Source organism: Thermobia domestica, chromosome 3 (genome assembly GCF_964235325.1).
Source record: "Thermobia domestica chromosome 3, izTheDome1.hap1.1, whole genome shotgun sequence".
NCBI lineage: Eukaryota > Metazoa > Arthropoda > Insecta > Zygentoma > Lepismatidae > Thermobia > Thermobia domestica.
Genome location: NC_137456.1, coordinates 109,702,328 through 109,723,215, shown reverse-complemented (window position 1 = coordinate 109,723,215; position 20,888 = coordinate 109,702,328). Strand labels below are relative to the sequence as shown.

At 36.6% G+C, this 20,888-nt stretch overlaps 1 protein-coding gene across 3 annotated transcripts in view; it reads left to right on the top strand.

Annotated features, from left to right (window-relative positions):
• Positions 1-20,888, top strand: part of Tbc1d8-9 (TBC1 domain family member 8/9) — a 104,194-nt gene that overhangs the window by 48,645 nt on the left and 34,661 nt on the right. For 2 of the 3 annotated variants that reach the window (XM_081751439.1, XM_081751436.1), the window contains exons 11-13: positions 3,959-4,207; positions 4,555-4,758; positions 7,931-8,189. In XM_081751439.1, coding sequence (XP_081607565.1) covers positions 3,959-4,207; positions 4,555-4,758; positions 7,931-8,189 — 712 coding nt within the window. The remainder of the gene's footprint in view (positions 1-3,958; positions 4,208-4,554; positions 4,759-7,930; positions 8,190-20,888) is intronic. The other variant, XM_081751438.1, reaches the window with a different exon arrangement.

Sequence of the window (20,888 nt, the reverse complement as noted above, 5' to 3'; positions counted from 1 at the left end):
GGTGGGAGAGCATGAAAATTAGAACGCAGTACGGTGGTTCAGATTCTACCTTAATCTGTAGGTCCACGTGTAAAAAATTGCAAGTCGATTGGTCAATATCTTTAGGTGCCACCAACGGCCGAAAATTTTTAAATTTTGTTAAAAAAAATAAATGTTATTTTAAAAAATGTAAAATATGCACTTTTATGAAAAATTATTATCCTATGTGGTTTTGTTTCTGTAAAATGTCTATATTTTACGTGTAAAAAATTTCAGCTTGATGAGTCAAGTCATTCAGGTGCCACCAGTGGCTTAAAATATGGACAATTGTGTCCCTACTTTTGGATCGCTAATTAAATAAGAAATACTTTGTTTTACATCTGCAGCTCTTTGCTTATTTCCAAACATTAATGATGGAAATAACCCAGAACTCACCATGAGGAGGTGGCTGTAGTTCGAGTTTCGCCCACCCTTATATACTAATATTGCGTATGGTAGTGCAAGTTCATATCATTACTCTTTTACCTCAAATTGTTTTTTGTATTAAATTCTGGTATGTTTTTTTTTTTTTTTTTTTTTTTTTTTTTTACTGTAGTGTTGCTAGGACAAATCTATGCCATGCTTCTTGCCCACATACCGCTGATGCCGCTTGTCACCAACTTCACCATTTTTTCTACAGCGCGAGTGTGACAGGGTAAGGATGTAATAGATTCATCAGCCATTGGAGCCGTCTTTACATTTTCTCTTAGCTTCTGTAGGCTCAAGTGTTTTGTCAGTGGTGGCTCCATGAACGTGCATGTTGACCAATTAATCATATCAACATAATTTGTCGCTTCTAAGTTGATTTCAGGGATGACGAATTCTCGTACCGGTACGCGATCACCAGGTTGGGTCGTTTGTCTTTCCTTTAGGACTCGCCTCCAGCCAAGCTCTCGTACTTTAGCATCTTGGTCAGTCAACATTAATAGAAGTAGGTTCTCAGGATGGCCGTACCACACATTTCTACGGATCACTGGATGAATTTTCCTGTATTTCGCTTCCATGTGGCGAGAAGTCGTGATAAGTTGCCACAAATGACGAGCTCCTTATGCACACGATGGATTACAGGTCACAGCAAACCAGAGTGGCGCGTAGACCATCGTGATGTAGTGGACGATGGTTTTAAGGTCATTAATGCGTTCTTTTGTTCCTACGTACAAACGTAAGACTCTATTTGCTGTAGTTAGCCATCTGGCTTGATGAATTTTACCAGGCTTCATGTGAGCTAACCCAACGGGGCATTCTCCTGAAGAAACCGCTTGGCAGATATTCAGCAAATATTTTTGATCCGTGCTTAATGAATCCTCAGTGAAGTTGAGTTCCCGTCTACTCGAACGGGGTGAAAACTCTGGAGTGGCAACTCTTCTCAGGTTGGAAGTGTTGATCCTATTGGTCCTCTAAATGTATTTGGTCCAGTAGACTTGCCGTCTATGAATTTAATCAAATGTCGAAATGGGAACTCACTCGTGTGTATCATACAGACGATTCTCTGAAGGGGTTTGTTCAGGAAGACTTCAATATGTGCCATCGCACCATTCTTCTGACCAGTGTTGGTAGAAGAACCGTGGCAACCCAAAACAACCAGATCTGACAGGGGGATATTTTGATGAACAAATAACGTTGTAATGGCAACCCGTATGCTCTCTTCTCTTCCAGATGAAGGAGAGACGTGGCCAAGATAGTTCGATCCTGGCTCCTGTAGCAGTACGTAGTGATCTTTTTTCATTATTCGGTGCTTGATGCCGTCTTTAGTCTCAACGGTGAGAGTCTGATTGTTTCTTCCGTCGAAGTATAATGCTTTTACTTTGGTCGATTCAAGTGATGTACTCGCCTCTTCAACGATGGCGTTTCCTAAGGATTTCTTCTCTCTCCGAATCTTGCTTTTGTCGATCACCTTCTGCTTATTAACTGAGGTAACCAGTCCGATATCTACCAAAAGCGACGAAGCGATAATTGCGGCCTTGCGGTCTGATATATTACATCTATATACTGCATTGGGGAATGTCGGCAACCTAACTTTCATTTGTTTAGAAGGGCTAGTCTTCTCATTTGTTTAGAAGGGCTAGTCTTCTTTCTTTTAAGCGCAGGAAGAGATTTGACAGTGGAATCTGACTCTTCTCCCGTTCATTTTGTAAAGGGACACTATCGTTTTGTCTTCCGGAACTACTAATTTCATTGGGCTTTGGTTGATTTTTCTGACCTCGATTTTTTCGCAATAAATGTTTGACATGTTTCTGTGTCTCCTTTCTATCAAGTCCTGTCATACCCATCTGTCGGGTGGTTCTCTGGTCAATTAAAGATGAAACCTCCAATTTAGGCACTTTCTTCTTTCTCGCACAAGTGCAAGCAACCGGGTCGATGCATTTACAAGAAGCGATATCAAACAAAGTTTTGCTGGCGAACGTCTGGAATTCTGTAATTTTGGAAGCAAAGGAAACGGGTTTGTCCTTGAACTTTTGCAGCTGACGGACATTTTTGTGATATGTATGATGTAAAATCAACGCGATAACCCGTTGCTCGCTCAAAATAGCTGCACCACTGATTGATGCATTTTCCCAAATTTGAATTACTTTCCTTGCCACTGAATGAGCTAGCACTTTAGCAGAGAGGTCTTTCTGAGATGCTGTATCCCATTTCGTGTTCTCGCTTTCCCACAATAATTGCTTAAGAATATCAACGATTGTTGGAAGCTGACTAAAAGTGAATTCCGCAGGGGATCCAATGACATTATGGACAAAGCTCCTTACATTCAAACGTGACTTCCTTTTAGGTGACATCTTTACGGACACTTGATAGTTTATTCACCGAAACCAATTTTGAACAGTTAGACACTTTTGTCAACGCAAGACCTCAACAAACTTGCCGCACCATTGGAATGACGAACTGACACATTCAATGACTGCCTATAAGCACAAGTAGGACGCAATCTTTCAAAAACGCACACAAATGCACACGTATTTTCACTTAAACACAATCAGCAACGTAAACAGTTTCCACATCAAACACCAATTTTTATATCTAGAAAGCAACGCAAAATTACTCCTAATCTCATCTGCAGACACACTAACAATGAGTCACTTTTTTTCTTTTCTCTCGATACTACTCCACTTCTAATTTTACGACAAACTCGCTCTTGGGCGACTTCATTCTATGCAGTGCAGGTGTTTTATCGAAAGGAGTTTTATCTACAAAAATAATCATTTATTTTTCGTGCTACGAACATAAGCTGGACAACTACCGGTATATATCTTATTTGATAACATTCATTCTACTATAAAGTCTTTTTTTTTTCTTTTTTTTTATATACCTTGATTGCCCCATTTCTTACCTAATTACCTGTTTATAAGAGACGAAAACTCGTTTTTTTTTTTTTTTTTTTTTTTTTTAACAAAACACTGAATAAAATATATTTTGGGGGCGTTTCGTCCAAATTTTAAGACGCTGGTGGCACCTGAAGGACTTGACTGATCAAGCTGAAATTTTTTTTCACGTAAAATATGTGCATTTCTGCCAAAAATAACTACTAAGGATAAAATATTTTCGTAAAAGTAAATATGTATAATTTGTTTTTAAAAAATGTATTTTTTAACAAATTTTTGAAACTTTAGGTCGTTAGTGGCACCTAAAGAAATTAACTAATCGGCGTGCGATTTTCTATATGACATATAGAGACCATTTCGCAAAAACATTTCACTAAGGGTAAGCTGATTTCAAAAAAAGTGGAAATTCGATGCACCCTACTGTATATACAGACAGGGCTTTGATTTAATTGGAATCAAGAACATTTGTTGATACATGTGAGGATGTGTAATTTAAAGTACATGTAATATACAAATTACATGAACAAATGCATTTCTGGTAGTTGTACTTCCGGTCCCTCTATGTATTAGATTATTTTCTTTTCTTTAGAAAGGTTTGGAATTCTTGTAATGTGGATAAGGCTTTTCTCATTTCTCAGATGGTGAAGACGTTCCTGCATGGACAGCACAACCTCCCTTGATGACCCTATTTAAGACTGACGTACAACCAAAGTTAGCTGCTAAAGAAAAAGCGAAAGAACATCAGTGGGAGAACCATTTCGCAGAGTATGGTCGTGGCATTACCATGTATCGCACAACTGAAATTGCTAAGTTAGTATTGCAAGGAATTCCGGATAGATTGCGGAGAGAAGTTTGGATGGTATTTTCAGGTAAAGTTCATACAACCAGAATGAAATTCTTCTTCTCGTGTCAGCCATCTTTCGATAGGTTTGACTCAGTTTTCCACTCTTTCCTATCCTATACCTATACTAGACTTTTCATTTCCATGCACCTCTCCTTTCATACATATTATATTATTTGATTGCTATATTTCAATCGCAGCTTTCAATATTTTTCGTTCTGCCATTCCGTTCATAGCTAATAGCGTGATACTCATTCAAATCCTGTTTCATTATGTCGTTCCTAATCTTTAGTTGGTAATTATGCTGGAAAAAAATCTATACTTTAAATTTGAAATTATATGAAAATTCTGATCATGTTGGATTCTTTGTTGTAGGTGCTGCAAATGAAATGACCACTCATCGAGGCTTATATCAGAGTTTGGTAAATCAAAGTATAGGAAAACAAACTACAGCAAATGATGAAATAGAAAGAGATTTACATCGATCTTTGCCAGAGCACTTAGCATTTCAGTCACAAGTAGGGATCAGTGCTCTTCGCAGGGTATTGTCAGCGTATGCATGGAGAAACCCACAAATAGGTAAGTAAGAAATCTTGTTGAAGGTTTAGTTACTAATATTTAAGTGATATCGGTTGTCGGTAGAAGTTAAGTTATGGACAAACACGAAAATAGAGTTTGCTAAAACTATTTTAGAGCTAGAAAATATGCGCACTATCTTGTTGGCAGGAAGTGTCACGAAAAGATGCAAATGCTAATGCAGGCTGAGGTTGATTATAATTATTCCGTGGGACTTGGATAAACAAGATATATCAAAGATACTAATTATATGTCGTAAGGTCAAAGAAAATATAATCATAGGAATTTGTAAGATTTTAAAGAGAATACTATTAAGAAGAGTAAAGAATAAAAGTACGATTCTAAGTAAGAATAAGGTTTCCTGATTTATATAATAGTGAACAGATAAGTTATGATTACTGGAGCAATACTATTCCGGATAGTTTAAAATAATTATAAATAATCCCTAATGCTGTCAAATCCTCTCCGAAAACACCTCTAATTTTACAATGTAACAATGGCAGAGCTGACTTCAAAGAATTCTATGCTCAGGATTTCGTTGGAACAAATACAGAAGATGGTAGACAGAAGTTCGAATGTGGATTGCAGAGAAAATTCAACATCGAGATCAGGAGATAATCTTATTCAAAGAGAAATTTGTATGTTAAAACGTAAACTAAAGTGCAAACATGCTGATACAACGATTGAACAGAAATGCAACTACATCGTCAAGCATTAGTGAAGTGTTTAAGTCGTGTAAAAGATGTAATCGAGTTCACCAAAATAAGGATTCTTTATGTTTTAGATGTTTGTTTATCTGCCCCTATGCGATGGCATGTTTGGCAAAGAAGTTAAACCGTAAGTTGAAGTGGAAACGTAGAATCAAGAACCCGGAAGTTCAAAAGTTACCTAAGAAAAACAGTCATAATCCAACAAAGTTGGAAGCAGAAATTACAAAAGTACAGGGTGAGCATAAAGTCTTGCCCTGATTACAAAAAATTGTTACAGAAGAACCGTTTGACATAATAATGTAAATACTGGTCAGTTACATACGTTAGTATGACATTTTTTTTTTTTTTAAGACCACGTACGTTTCTGATGTTACTGATGGGCGATTTGGTTTAGTGATACCACAGCACGCATTGCGCTTTCTCCTGCTTCGATGCCATTTCGCCAACTAACCCGCGCGCGTCAAGTTACCTTACTGCGTCACTCTTGGGTAGCACTAGTGCCATCTATTGGTCTTAAAAAAAACTTGTAATACTAACCTATGTAACGGACCAGAATTTACATTATTGTGTCCAACGGTTATTCCGTAATAAATGTTTATAATCAGTGCAGGACTTTATGCTCACGGTGTAGATCAAGCCAACAATGAAGTACTTCCAGTAGTCAGAGCAAACTCTAGACAAAAACTAACGAATGTGTGAGATTTGCTGTCTTCAGCAATTTTTGGAAACGGCCAAGTGGGAGAAGCGAAGAAGATGATGGAGGAGAAAGCACTGAAATTTAAGCAGAAATACTAAAAGGTTGAAGTGGTGATGGCTAGAAGAAAGTTTAGACCAGATTAGTCAGTTCTTCATATTAACTCTAATTGAATGACGTGCAGGAGAAGAAGTATAATGAATGTATAGTTTCAAAAAATTCCAATAGTAGACCTATGAAGAACATGATCAGTATGAATCAATTGGAAAATTGACACTCGGAAGATAGAACTAGAAAAAAGGAAAAGAGAAAGACAAATGTAATGTAATTAGAAAATGTTAGAAAATGTAATGTAAGAATCGTTGTTAACGTTTTGAAAATATCTGTTCAGTTCTCTTTGAGTACGAAATAATAACACCACGCAGGGTGCAATAGATTGTAACATTTAGTAAGGCTAGAGGAGTGTTTACATGTGTAATGTGAAGAAGAGGCGCTGCGTAAAAGGAACGCCAGCCACTACTTATTCAAAGCCATTGTAGTTAGTGATTTAAAACTTTAGTCATTTGATATTGAATATATGATATTAAAATATGAAATCAAGATTAAATAAGTATCAAAAGTACAGGAATATACAGGAGTACGAAAGAATTAAATACTTGCTTTCCGTAATTGCTATCCATAATTATACATAATTATCGTCCTTGTAGCTACTGAGTTTCAGTTCTTGGTCCGTCCTATAAAGTAAACATTATTTTAACAGTATTTTAGAGAGGATTTGTATCGAGCATTAAATAAGTCCTATTTAATAAGCTTTTTTAAAAAAGTGCAATACATTACTTCGCCTTCAGTGGTCCGTTATGCAAGGGTGAGTTAAAAATAATAACTTGTGGTAGACATTTGAATGAGTTTATTTTACACTAAAATTGGTAAATTTTAGGACACTTACACCTGAAAAACAAAATTAATTGGGTATTAAAATAAACTTCAATCAATATGAAAGTTAGGTTTTGTATATGTGTCAGTGTTGCCAGATCACAAGCTATTTTAACATAGTAAAAACCTATAACTGTTTTTGCTGGTGACTGATGGTTCTCTAAATGTCATAACCTTCATTATATTATTCCAGTCTTATGTCACAGGAGTATCACCTTGCCTGAAAGAGACTACAATTACAAATATGATAATCATTAAATTATGTTTAAAAGACAGTGACAAATATATATCTGCCCTTAAAGGCATTCGAACCCAACATTTTTATACTCGCCACCCTCATAACTTAGACCACTCACTTATGTCAGATGACTATGCACTTTTAGTAGTATGCACGGAATGTGTAATAAGCGTAAATCCAAGAAGTAAGTAAGTCAGGAATATTAAATTTACAATGGTATCGTCGTATCAGGTAGTCAGTTTGTTGATAGGTAGAATAACAAAATCTGGTTTCAGTGCACGGTAATTTTGCACAAAATAGTATAGTTTTCATGATTGAGATGATACTTGCAGCTGTAGCAAGTTCTAACGTTGTTTGCCTTCCGCCCTGTGCATAAGGTTCCTTCTGGCATAAATCCTGGCAACTGCTGATGTAAATTAATATATCTATATCTATCTATCTATCTATCTATCTATCTATATATATATATATATATATATATATATATATATATATATATATACTCATGCGTAAGGGATCTAGAATTGACGATAGGAAATTATTTCTCAACACTTATTTTATTCTCTGTACGCTTTCAATTCATAATTTTATATATTTCAGGGTATTGCCAAGCCATGAATATTGTGGCCTCAGTGTTACTTATATATTGCTCGGAGGAAGAGGCTTTCTGGTTGATTGTAGCGTTGTGTGAAAGACTCTTACCTGACTACTATAATACACGGGTTGTAGGAGCACTTGTGGACCAAGGCGTGTTTGATGACCTTACGCAAGAGCATAACACGTATCTTCACGCACGATTGGACCAGTTGGGAATGATACGCATGATATCGTTGTCTTGGTTTCTTACAATATTTTTAAGGTAAGTAAATAAGCGAATTAACAGTCTGTCTTTTTACGATTGAAAGATACTAGGATATTATACTGTTAGAGGCGTGCTAAAGTGTTTGAATTATGTTAACAAAGCATTTCACGTTTCATCAGTTCCGTAGTAAAATTTAAATGCTTCCTAGTGTCCTACTTCCACAGCCCTCTACAGTAGTTCCAAGTGTCGTTAAGGAGTGGTACACGTAACTTAAGACCATATGATTCAGGACAATACAAAGCACACTAATTAGGTGGTAGCACTACATGTTGAAGATGGAGTGGGGGAATGAAAGAGAGCCACATTACTCTGACTGCTCTAAACAAATGTAACAAGGCAACATTGTAGATTTGGAACCTTTTAAAACTGCTACAAAACACAAATAACTGTATCACGCCATTAACTGATACAATGAGATGTCCTCGTATCTCGTCCTGTCTCTCATCACGAAAATTCTGTTTCGACTCGTGTCGTGGGTCGACTACGTAAAAGGACATCAGCATCATTAACGATTTCCTAAAGAAGTCGCAGAAATCCGCTCAGGAAACAGAAAATCATGACAAGGGAAATGAATATGCAGGGTGTTTCAAAACAACATCGACAACGTTTGGGAGGTAATTCGTGACACCAAGATAAGACAAAAAGTATAGACCAACCTGGGTGCACAAATGCTTCCTTTCGAAGTTACAAGCTGCCAAAAACATAAAAAATGAACTTTAAAGGTCCATAGCTCCAAAACTATGGGACCTACCGTAGTTGGGTCAAGACTTGACTTAGGAACTACTATGTGCCTTATCCAAATATCCAAGTTTCAGAATCCCTCGTTACTTCCGCAACAATTTTCGTAGAGATAATTGGTGAGTACTTCAAGTTATATGTTCGTAGAAAAAAAAAATAAACCTCTATAAAAATTGTTTTGTGAGTACCTTAGGATTCTGAAACATGTATTTTTGGATAGTGCATATATTAGATCCTACGTGAACTCTTGACCCGACTCCGGTACATGCCACAGTTTTGGAACTGTAGACCTTTAAAGTTCATTTTTTCATATTTTCTGCAGCCTATAACTCGTAAAGGAGGCACCAAATGTTGGTCTATAATTTTTGCCTTATCTTGGTATCAGGAATTACCTCCCAACGTTGTCGGTGTTGTTTTGAAACACCCTGCAAAATCTCATACCACATCACACATTATTAACGAAGATCTGCGGCTTGAAACCTACCGATGAAGCGCTAGTCATAGACTAACAGCATGTTTGCGTCACATATGGGCAACAAGAGCAAAGAGGCAGCTTGAGAGATTCGCAAAATATTGGCACCGACAAATCCTTTCTACAGATGAAATGATTTTCACTGTGGAGGAAAAAAAAAATCTCTGAAATGATAGTGTATGCGCATAACTCTCAGCAGTCCTCTGACTTTATTCCTAAAATGAAAAGTACTTGAGCATTGCTCAGCTTCAGTGATGGTTAGGTGATAATATGTCATATGCGGGTGTCACACAATTGCATTTCTGCGTGACGAGTGTTAAAACACGTGCCCTCAACTATCAAAGTGATGTATTGAAAACAGTTGTGAAACCATTAAGCATCTCACTATTTGCTGAGCAGCAATGGATATTGCAACAAGACTGCATATGCCCATAGAAAAAAATGACGACATAACGCTGACCGGTGTCTGACTTCCAGCATAAGTAGCAATTGACCTTCAGGCAATCCTGATCTTCATCCTTTGGATTACTGATTGTGAATCATTTTAGAAAAGAAGGTCTCCTCTAAATTCACCGCAGTCTTAAAGCTTTGAAAGTAGATTCGATACAGGTAACAGCATCCATATCATTGGAAGTGGTGCGTGCGGAGATAGATGAGTGGGCGGACCGTTTGCGGAGCTGTATAAAGGCCAAGAGTGGAATATTGAGCATCTGTTATTGTAGATGCTATAGAAGCAAGTACTCCATGCGATAAATTGCATTGTGCTCTGTCAAGTGCTCTATGTACTAGGTGACTTTCTCTGAGGGACAGCATATATATGACAACACTAGTTACCGGTAAATATTGTACCAAAAACTTTTCGATATTTGTATTTTTTACTCACAAATCAGTCCAAGCAGCAACTATAACGTACAGAATACAAAAATGATGAATCTACTTATCTGATTATTTTTAAATTGTGATTTCACGTTGAAAGAAAAAACGTACTTTGTTTACATTAGTTTGCAAATACATTTTACTCTGTTGCTGATTTACCACTTCCTCATGAGTCAAGTATGAAGTGAAAATGTATTCATTTTTCTCCTCTGTGTTATATTATAAATCAATTAAAAAAAAAAAAAAATTATGACGTACGAGTTTATCTTTATGAGTACCTTTTCAATTCATTAATGTATCACTTTCTACTCAATATACGAGGTGTGATAATTTAAATCTTGGAGTCGTCATGTAGAAAATTTTTCTTATTCATATGCTAGCGGTTGCAGTCGATCTTCAAAGTAGTTTCCACGTGAAGTGATCTTGTTATCTCACTGGCGGAAACATTCCTGGAACTCATTTTCCAAAGTCTTCGCCATATGTTTCGTCCCGACGCGCTGGATATCTGGAATGTCTTCAGATTTGTGTCCTTGAAAAGCGGTTTTATAATTTGGAAAAGAAGAGTCGCATGCTGCTAAGTCAGAGGAATAAGTTTCTGGTCAAGGTTTGGAATGGGTTTCTGGGCGTGGAGTTGGCGAAAATTTTGACAATGCAATACAATTCAAAATCTGTTGGAACTTTCAGTGAATCAGTATATATTTATTTGTATCTAATCTTTCTATATTCCCACCAAGGCTAGTCTAATTCAGGATCCAAAACATGATGCCCCACTCGGATCGAAATTTTAAAGTGAGGCCAAAGTCTGGAAAACCCATTTTAATTCTGAGTTTCTGCTGAAAGTAAAGTCGTATTAGATAGAAATAGTGGGTAAAACTCTTACCTAATGGATAGTACAATTATTACGCCAGTTACCCTAGATCTGGATCGAGAACCTTAAACGAAATGAAAATATAACATTAATTATTAATAAAATTTAATGAAGACATTAATAAAATTAGTTTCTTCATAAGTGTTTGAGATTTTTTTGAAGGGAGTACTATTTTTCCATTCCAGGTAATCCACAGTTAACCATATAGGATCAGATTTGAAACATTAAGCATTAAGCTCAGAGTAGTTGCAGATACATGTAACATGCTTTACTCTGAGAGAGTAGACATTCGCAAGGTACTATCGACAGAGGTTTTGCAGAAATTTAGGAAATCAGATCCAGGGAGGACAAACTTCTTGAAAACCCCTATATCCTCATCCGTAGGTGGAATTAAATCAAACATGCGAAAATTCTGTAGCGAGTTGAAATCTTCCTTCAAGCTGGAGCATCGTGATTATCTACATACTTTTGCCTGAATGTAGGCTTTAAAAGGTAGGAAGATGGCCATTTTGTTTTGAACAATACCGTACGTAGCAAAACAAACCTAGAGATCTTCACAGATCCGAACGCAGTATATATTTCGGATTGCATTTGTCAGAAACTCAGAACATATCATCCGTCGATTATCCCTGAACTCAGGTGTGGGTTAAAGGCCGGTTATAATGGTGTTTTACACGAAAGCCGTGGAAGATTGAAATACAACAGTACTTAAGTTGGAAAAATGCAGACTGTGGCTCGCCTTTGCTCAATGAACCCTGGATCAAATCTCTGCCAAGTCTATTTTTCTAAGGATAATTTTTACTGATAAGGCTCCTTTTGTTTGAGGTGACTTAAATTAAATAAACTGAACCGTGGGTACCGATCTGATGCCAAATCATCGTTGACTAATCTTATCAAAATCATTAGAGAAAACAGAGCTATGGTGTAGTGTGGAATCTGGAACACCAAATTGTGAGTCCATGATTGATGGCGCACTGGATGATGGATAGATAGTACGTGCGCATGTTTTGTGTTCAAGTATTTTCTTCTCTTCTGGAAAAGACGATCACTATTGAGGTTACCGTACACTGCTACATTTTGCTGTTGTTGCCCATCAGTGGTTGAAAGAATAATATTCCTGACTTTAGATCGGCCGGTAAGGATCCATGGGTATTCTGGATCTTCAGATCCGACATCTCGTGACATTTGCTTCATCAAAATACAGAACGTTCATTCAAGCAAAGAATCTTATATCAATATTACGAGAATTGGACAAAACGACCTAATTTGTGTGTGGCGAAATGTTCGCACATTCATTATAATTTGTTAGACAGTCAGCATCCATTTCAAGGTTTATTTTCTTATGAAATAAACTTACGTAAAATTAGCTTCAGCACTTGGTTCCTTATTAATTTACCTCTAATCGCTAAGTTAAATGACCCAAGATTGCTGTGATTGTGCTCATTCCCTATCAGGTTGATTTCTTCACTTACCTTCCCTTTCTAACATGTGATATTATTTCCTGCAGCCATTTACAAACTTCTGCTTCACTTTATAGTTGTTACTTTCCTGTATTCCAAAGTTAGATGTTTATCAGTAATAGTGAAGGACTATCAGTGTAATCTGAACATTTTTATGGATAACCATAGTATAGTTAGGTTTTGTAATGGTTCTACTAATTCTTTTTCTTTAGTTCTAAGATTTTAGTTCGCTTGCTTCTAACATAATTTTAAACTTTTAGAATTATTCAGCTGTCGTAAAAAGTATCCGTATTGGGATTTTTTTTAAATAAGGTGAAATACAATTTTCTTATTAACCATATCGTAGTAGACTAAAGTGTTAATCATCGTGTAGTGCTAGGATATGTACACCTTGTCTCAAAAAGGTTGAGCGCATTCTTTACTGGTGTTTTGAGGCAATAATTTTCTAAGTCCAGCTTCGGGTATCTTCGGGAAAAAGTAAGCCAGGTTCGAACCTCCAAGCCAGCCTTTGCAATCGGGAAAAAGTTTGCAGATGTGTTTTTCTTCTTTTAAATATAATAAGACTTGTTACCAAGTGTTTAAAAAAGCAACATTGATTGAAATACTTAAGGATACAATATTTCGAAACCTTTTTTTTTTATGTCAGCACATGCTTGTTTGTCATTTAGCTCTCCATACGTAATGGAACATTTAAATACGTTAAAGAATCTTTCCATATATAAAAGAATGCTCAAAGTTAAGAAATAGAACATAATTATCGCCTGAGTACTAAAATGAAAGTCAAAGTAGAACAGAAACAGCGTTTGTAATGGATATGAATGTCATAATTATCTTGAGATCCGTTATACATCGCTAGAAGCAGAGTTCTAGAAGTCATTGTGTTAGCTCATTGGTAAGCTGTCGGATTTCTAATCATAAGGTTGAGAGTTCGAATCCCATCTAGGTTAGTCATTCTTTTTTTAAATTATATTTTCTGCAATGCATGAAAAATTATATAAAATAATTACATTAGAATACATAAGTTGTGTATATATAACATAATCATTGCAGAACATAGTAATTATTATGTTTAAAATATAACATCTGAGATAATTTTCACAGTAGATCGGTATTATATATAAGAATGTAAATACAAGTTAAGAAACTCGTTCAATAGCAATAAATAAACCATGTAGTGTATTTATTTGCAGCTATTTGTCATATAGAGGGTAATTCTCAACATTCATAATACAGAATGTCATTTATGTTCTTGAAAAGTTATTCGATGCATAAACAGAAGGTATAAACAGAGAATCCAAAGTCGGAACGCTTGCAAAAAAAATTTATGAACCCCAAAGGTCACGTGAGCAGACTGGAATTGTCCTTATGAAGCATGCCACAGCAGAAAGTCTTTACATAGATTTTCAATTCAATTCCTGATAAATGCTTTTGCAATGTGGAAGTGGTGATGCCTTGAGTCGCCCTCTCTCGCTCGCTCGCTCGCTCACTCTCTATTTATACAGAATATAAAAGTGGATTTATGTGTGTATTTCAACATAATTCTGATATATCTAGAGCAATTTTAACTATATTTCTTACAGTCTGGAAAAAGAGTACTGTCGGGATACATATCAAAAATGCTAGAAACGGGTCGATATTAGTATCGAATCCATAGTTTCGTGGTCGCTTAGGTGAATAGTTCTACTTTCAATTCAAGTCCAATTAAGCTCCCATTAGCACCCAGGGTGGTTACGTAGCGACATAAAGATATCGAAATCCTTCGATATTAGAATCGAATCGTAAGTTTTCAGCGCCGCTAACAGTGCAGCATTTCCCATTAGTCCACATTAGTCCACATTTCACATTAGTCCCATTGCCTAATTATTATTATTATTATTATTATTATTATTATTATTATTATTATTATTATTATTATTATTATTATTATTATTGCTTGTAGTAATAGTAGTATAATTGATGATAGAATAATTATTGTCTATGTATTGTCTAGGTAGGGCTACACACAAGATTTTGCTCGTTTTGGTTCGACTTGACTCTAATCCGAGTCGAGTTGGAAGATATTTTTCGCGCCGAGTCCAAGAGTAGACCTCAAAGATGTCTGTTTCGAGTCGAGTCGAGTTTCAAAGAAAAGTCGTTCGTGCCCATCCCTATTAATGAGAGCTTAATCGGAGTTAAGCGAAATTGAAAGTCTCACTATTTATCTAAGCGACCCCGAAAACTATGAATCTAATATCGATCATTTTCTAGCAATCTTTTATATGTATCCCCCTCCCATTCACCATAGGTAACCCGACAGCACTCTTTTCGAAACTATAAGAAATGTGGTTAAAATTACTCTAGGCCAGTGGTTCTCAATCTAATTCCTATCACGATTTCCTTTTATCACACGCTCTTGCCAGAGACCCACAACTTCCCACAACTTCTTGACCAAATAATAGAACGATCATGCGACAAGTCTTTGCAACTGTTTTTTTTTTTTTTTTTTTTTTTTTTTTTTTTTGTAACGAAGACTTGGACAAGTTCTGCCTGATGAGGAGAGAAGAATATCCTGGTCTGGGGATTGCTGCTTTAAAAGTAATAATTCCATTTGCTATATCGTACTTGTGCGAAAGTGTGTTTTTTATGGTAAACATTAAAACAAAGATAAGAAATCGCTTATCAGTTGAAAATGGCTTGATAATGTTCGTCATGAAGATTGAACCGGACATTGCTGAACTAGTGAAATTACACCATGCTTAGGTGTCTCATTAGGTTTTAATTTTAATTGTATTTCAATGTGCAGGTTTTGTTGCATGTGTATTTTTCTAGTATTTCTATATACAGTTCTCATTAGTTTTATATCATACCTCTTTGATTTAAATTCATTTTTAAACAACTCTACTAACTAACTAACTCTATGGCCGCGGAGGTTCAATGCCGCGTTCACAAAAGCTCTACACTGACTTCTATCCTTAGCCAATTGGATCCAGTTTCTACTTTGTATTCGTATCTCAGCGAGATCCATCTTAATATTGTCCTTCCATCTGCGCCTAGGTCTTCCTAATGGTCGTTTTCCGATTGGTCTTCCAGTCAAGATTTTGAAAGCGTTTCTACTTTCTTCCATTCTAGCTACATGACCTGCCCACCTAAGCCTTCTAGACTTGACGACCCTAACAATGTTGAGTAAACCGTATAAATTATGTAGTTCCTCGTTATGAAGTTTCCGCCATTCCCCATTCCCGTTCCTCTTGGGTCCGAATATTCGTCTAAGGATCTTGTTCTCAAATACTTTCAGTCTATGTTCTTCCCTCAAAGTAAGCGACCATGTTTCGCAACCATACAGAATAACAGGCATGATTATCGTTTTGTATATTTTAAGCTTCAAATTTCTCGACAGAATTCGCGACGACAAGAGACTTTCAACCGAATAGTAACACGAATTCTACACCCTTTGAAAATGTTCAGTAGACTTATTTTTTATTGTTCTTTACAGTGTGTATAAAAAATAAAAGTATGCCTATCAGAACAAAATTAAAAATAATATTTAAAAATAATTTCTGGTATTAGATTCTAACTATATTTATCTCTTCCGCCTATCTTCGCGATCCCCTAGGGGCCGCGACTTCCAGGTTGAGAAACCCTGCTCTAGGCATACATGAGTTATGTTGGAACATACATACATACATTTTTTGTGTATAAATGCAGATAAGAGAGAGTTGAGAGAGAGCGATTAAGGAATTACCGCTCTTAATCTCTTCACTTTACTTTTGCGATTCGCGAATTTCTTACGTGACAGTTTGGGGCTAGCTAGTTTTTTGTCTTGGACCACGATCCGATTTTCGATATGCTCTACCTAAATGCTGTAATGCGAATATTGAGAAGTTATCTGCGATGAAAGTAGCTGCAAATAAATACATTACATAACTTATTTATTGCTATTACACGATTTTTTAAATTTGTATTCAATATTCACACATAACACACCGACGTTCTGTCAATACCTCAGATGTTACATTTTAAAGATAAGAATTACTTATGTCGTGAAATGATATGAATATATATATTCAACTGATATATACAACTGATGATATGAACATATACATTCAACTGATATATACAACTGATGAATTGTAATGTAACTATTTTACATAATTTTCATGCATTGAGAAAAAGTAGAATATCATAAAAGAATTTCACCTGAACGGGTATCGAACTCACGATTGAGCTAACATGACCGCTTTTCGGAAGCTGCTTCTGAAATATAACTGAGCTCATACATAAATGCTCTTTGCCGTATGGAAATCACAATGACGAAACGAGAGTGTGAATACATAGTCTCGAAATATTGTATCATTAAGTATTTCAATGTTACTTTTTTCTACACTTAATACCATTTCAACATGTCTTATTATATTTAACAGAAGGAAAAACATATCTGTACATCGTTTCCCGATTACTAAGGTTGGCTTTGGAGGTTCGAACCAGCAGCTTTAGTTTACTGTTTTCCGAAGACACCCGAAGTTGGACTTCGAAAGTGTTCGTCTTAAAACAGCTATAATCATATCGCTCAATCTGTTTGGTATATGGTATATGTTTTTATACGTGTAAAGTCAGTATAACAATTCATTCTTTAAACAGCTTTTCGTATGTATTAATATTCATTTATAAAAACTGTTTTTGATATTATTATTACGGCGCACCATTTTCAGATTTCTTTCGCGAGTCGTTGACCAAGTCGTTCCCCACCAGCGTTGCCAGACTCACAGCTCGGAATTATTTCAAAACCTGATCGAACTTATGCTAGATTCGGTCAAATTATGCTAGATCCTCATAATTACTAATTCAGGAGTTTAAAAAAACGAAGTTGAGATACGATAACGTAACTTAAAATACACAGAGAGCAAGAATGCATGGATAGAACTCAATACTTCACGCACCAAAATTTTAACTCAACTAAATTAATGCAGTCGTTGCCAGACTCAATGGCGTATATATCGTATAAATGAATGCAAAGTTTTTGTTTACATATTTTAAAAGAAAATTACTTCGCAGCATAAGGGGAGTTGGGAATCGTTTGCTGGGGGGGGGGGGGGGCGGCGGCAGATTTTTGGTCGGTCTCGGAGCTGTCATTTCAGGAATAAATATGATCATGAAGTCAGAAATAAAGATGGTGAAGTTGTCAAAAAGTTGGGGGGAGAATGGCCCCCATAGCTCCGCCCATGCCTCGGAGTTAAAGGATTAGAAAACCCTGGGTGGAGCCACAAAAAAGCCCAAAGACGTTTCGAACTTACTTCGGAAAATAAGACTGCCTGTATGGTTTACCGACTGTATGAATCAATGGAAGAGGATACATTTCTGCCGTTCTTTTTCTTCCCACGACCAACTTCTTTCTCATCTCCAGGTTTTACGGCTTTTTGATAAACTTGCTGAAATTGTGCTAGATTTGGGCAGGATGCTAAAAGCAAGCTGCTAGATGCTAGAGACATGCAAATTATGCTAGATCTAGCATCATTATGCTAGATCTGGCAACGCTGTTTCCCACAGTAGGCGTGTCGTGCAACTAACCAATCACACGTCAGGTACTAGCTTTTACCTATTGCTTCCTTCTCACAGCTCAGAACATTGGTAACTATGGATAGACGTACAGCAGTAATTACTTTATGGGAGTTGGAAGGTTATTCTGCAACTGCAGCTAGCAGGCGAGTAGGTGTCCCGGCCTCTACAGGAAGGCGATGGATTCGGAAATATGGTGCTACAGGTCAGACTGATAATTTACGATCTCCTGGTCGTCCGCATGTGTCAACCGAAGCCCAAGATGCGATATTAGTAAACGAAGCCCGGTTAGACCCACTAAGGACGTCTAGACAGCTAAGGGAAGTTTCTCTCTATCCTGGTAGTAAGCATACAGCTCTGCGAAGGCTTCGTCATGCTGGGTTACGTGGCCGTGTTGCTGCCGTGAAGGAAAAACTCTCAGACGACCACAAAATTTACCGTCTCGCGTTTGCACAGGTGAATGTGGGTCTCAATTGGGAAAACGTAGTTTTCTCAGATGAATCCATATTCACAACATCAAAGGAGGGACGCCGTTTTGTGTATCGTCCGAGAGGCACCCGATATGACCATGGATATGTGGCTGATTGCAATCGCAGTGGCCATGTATCTATTTTATGTTGGGGTTGGATTTCCAGTCGCGGAGCAGGACAGTTTCATAGAATTGAAGGACATCTGGACAATGCTCAGTACTTAGACATTATCAGTAATATCATGGTGCTATCTGTACGAGTATTTCAGCCTGATGGTGTAATTCAGTTCCAGCAATACCAGTCGCCAATACATACTTCCCGTGTGATTCAGGAATGGTTTGCAGGGCACCCTGAGATTGATTTAATCGACTGGCCGCTCGTGGAGCAGACCTCAATCTCATGGAAAATATGTGGGCAGAAGTGAAGCGTACTCTAAGGGAAAGTTGGCCTGAGGCAGATCCACCAAGAACTCAGGATGACCTGTGGCATCTTGTTTCCGAAGCATGGCTGGAGGTAGGGGAAGGAGATAGATTTGTCACCCATGTAATTGATTCCATGCCCAGAAGAATGGAGCGTGTAATAAATTCAGAAGGGTCTTGGACACAATATTAATGTCCCCGCCTTAACTCCCGAAAACAGCCCTTTTCAGGGCTACCTAAACGCTTCTGAAAATATTTCTAGAAATAAACCACTCCTTGTATCCGATTTCTGTGCAATCCTACTAACAAAAGAATGATAATTAGCTGTAGGCTTTGAACTCAAGACCTCTTTATTGGCAAGTCCGTACTCTACCAGCGAGCTAACATGAACACGCAAACCCAACCGGAAGAAACACGACTTTCTATTTCTGGTATTCGATGACAATGATGCTCATATACTTGGCAAATGTTGTATTCAACTTGGGATATTCCGCAACACACACACACACACACACACACACACACACACACATAAACAAAGCGAAAGAGAGAGAGAGAGAGATGAATATACAAAAGCATATTCAACGTATTCGAATGAGACTCTAAGTAACGACATTCCGTTCTAAAGAGAGTTTGTTTCTTCCCGTGACGTTAAGGGGATCGGGAAAAGTTATGTGTCTTGAAGCAGGATACGACTTTGGATACTCTGTTTATACACTTTCTATATCCGTAGGAATATATTGTATTTCACGAATGTAAATGACATGCTGTAATGAGAATATTGAGAAGTTACATCTGTATGACAAATAGATGCAAATAAATACACTACATAACTTATTTATTGCTATTAAATGATTTTCCTAACTTGTATTTACATCCTCATATATAATACCGACCTACTGTGAAAATTATCTCAGATGTTATATTTTAAACATAATAATTACTATGTTCTGCAATGATTATGTTATATATACACAACTTATGTATTCTAATGTAATTATTTTATATAATTTTTCATGCATTGCAGAAAATATAATTTAAGAAAAAAATGATTAACCTAGACGGGATTCGAACTCTCAACCTTATGATTAGAAATCCGACAGCTTACCAATGAGCTAACACAATGACTTCTAGAACTCTGCTTCTAGCGATGTATAACGGATCTCAAGATAATTATGACATTCATATCCATTACAAACGCTGTTTCTGTTCTACTTTGACTTTTATTTTAGTACTCAGGCGATAATTATGTTCTATTTCTTAACTTTGAGCATTCTTTTATATATGGAAAGATTCCTAATGTTTATTTAAATGTTCCATTACGTATGGAGAGCTAAATGACAAACAAGCATGTGCTGACATTAAAAAAAAAAAAAGGTTTCGAAATATTGTATCCTTAAGTATTTCAATCAATGTTGCTTTTTTAAACACTTGGTAACAAGTCTTATTATATTTAAAAGAAGAAAAACACATCTGCAAACTTTTTCCCGATTGCAAAGGCTGGCTTGGAGGTTCGAACCTGGCTTACTTTTTCCCGAAGATACCCGAAGCTGGACTTAGAAAATTTTTGCCTCAAAACACCAATAAAGAATGCGCTCAACCTTTTTGAGACAAGGTGTACATCATGAAAGAATGTATGATTATCCATATAGCTTACCATATCGGAGGAATCAACGTGTTTTCACACCCAATTACATTATGTATCCACCTTTTTACATTATGTATTTCAATTTTATGTAATATTAATACGTGTGTTCGTTCATTATGTTATATATACACATACATTATATATACTCATTACGTTTTATTATTAATTTTTCTATCTTTTCTTTTTTCTTTCCTTCTTTCTTTCTTTTGTGAG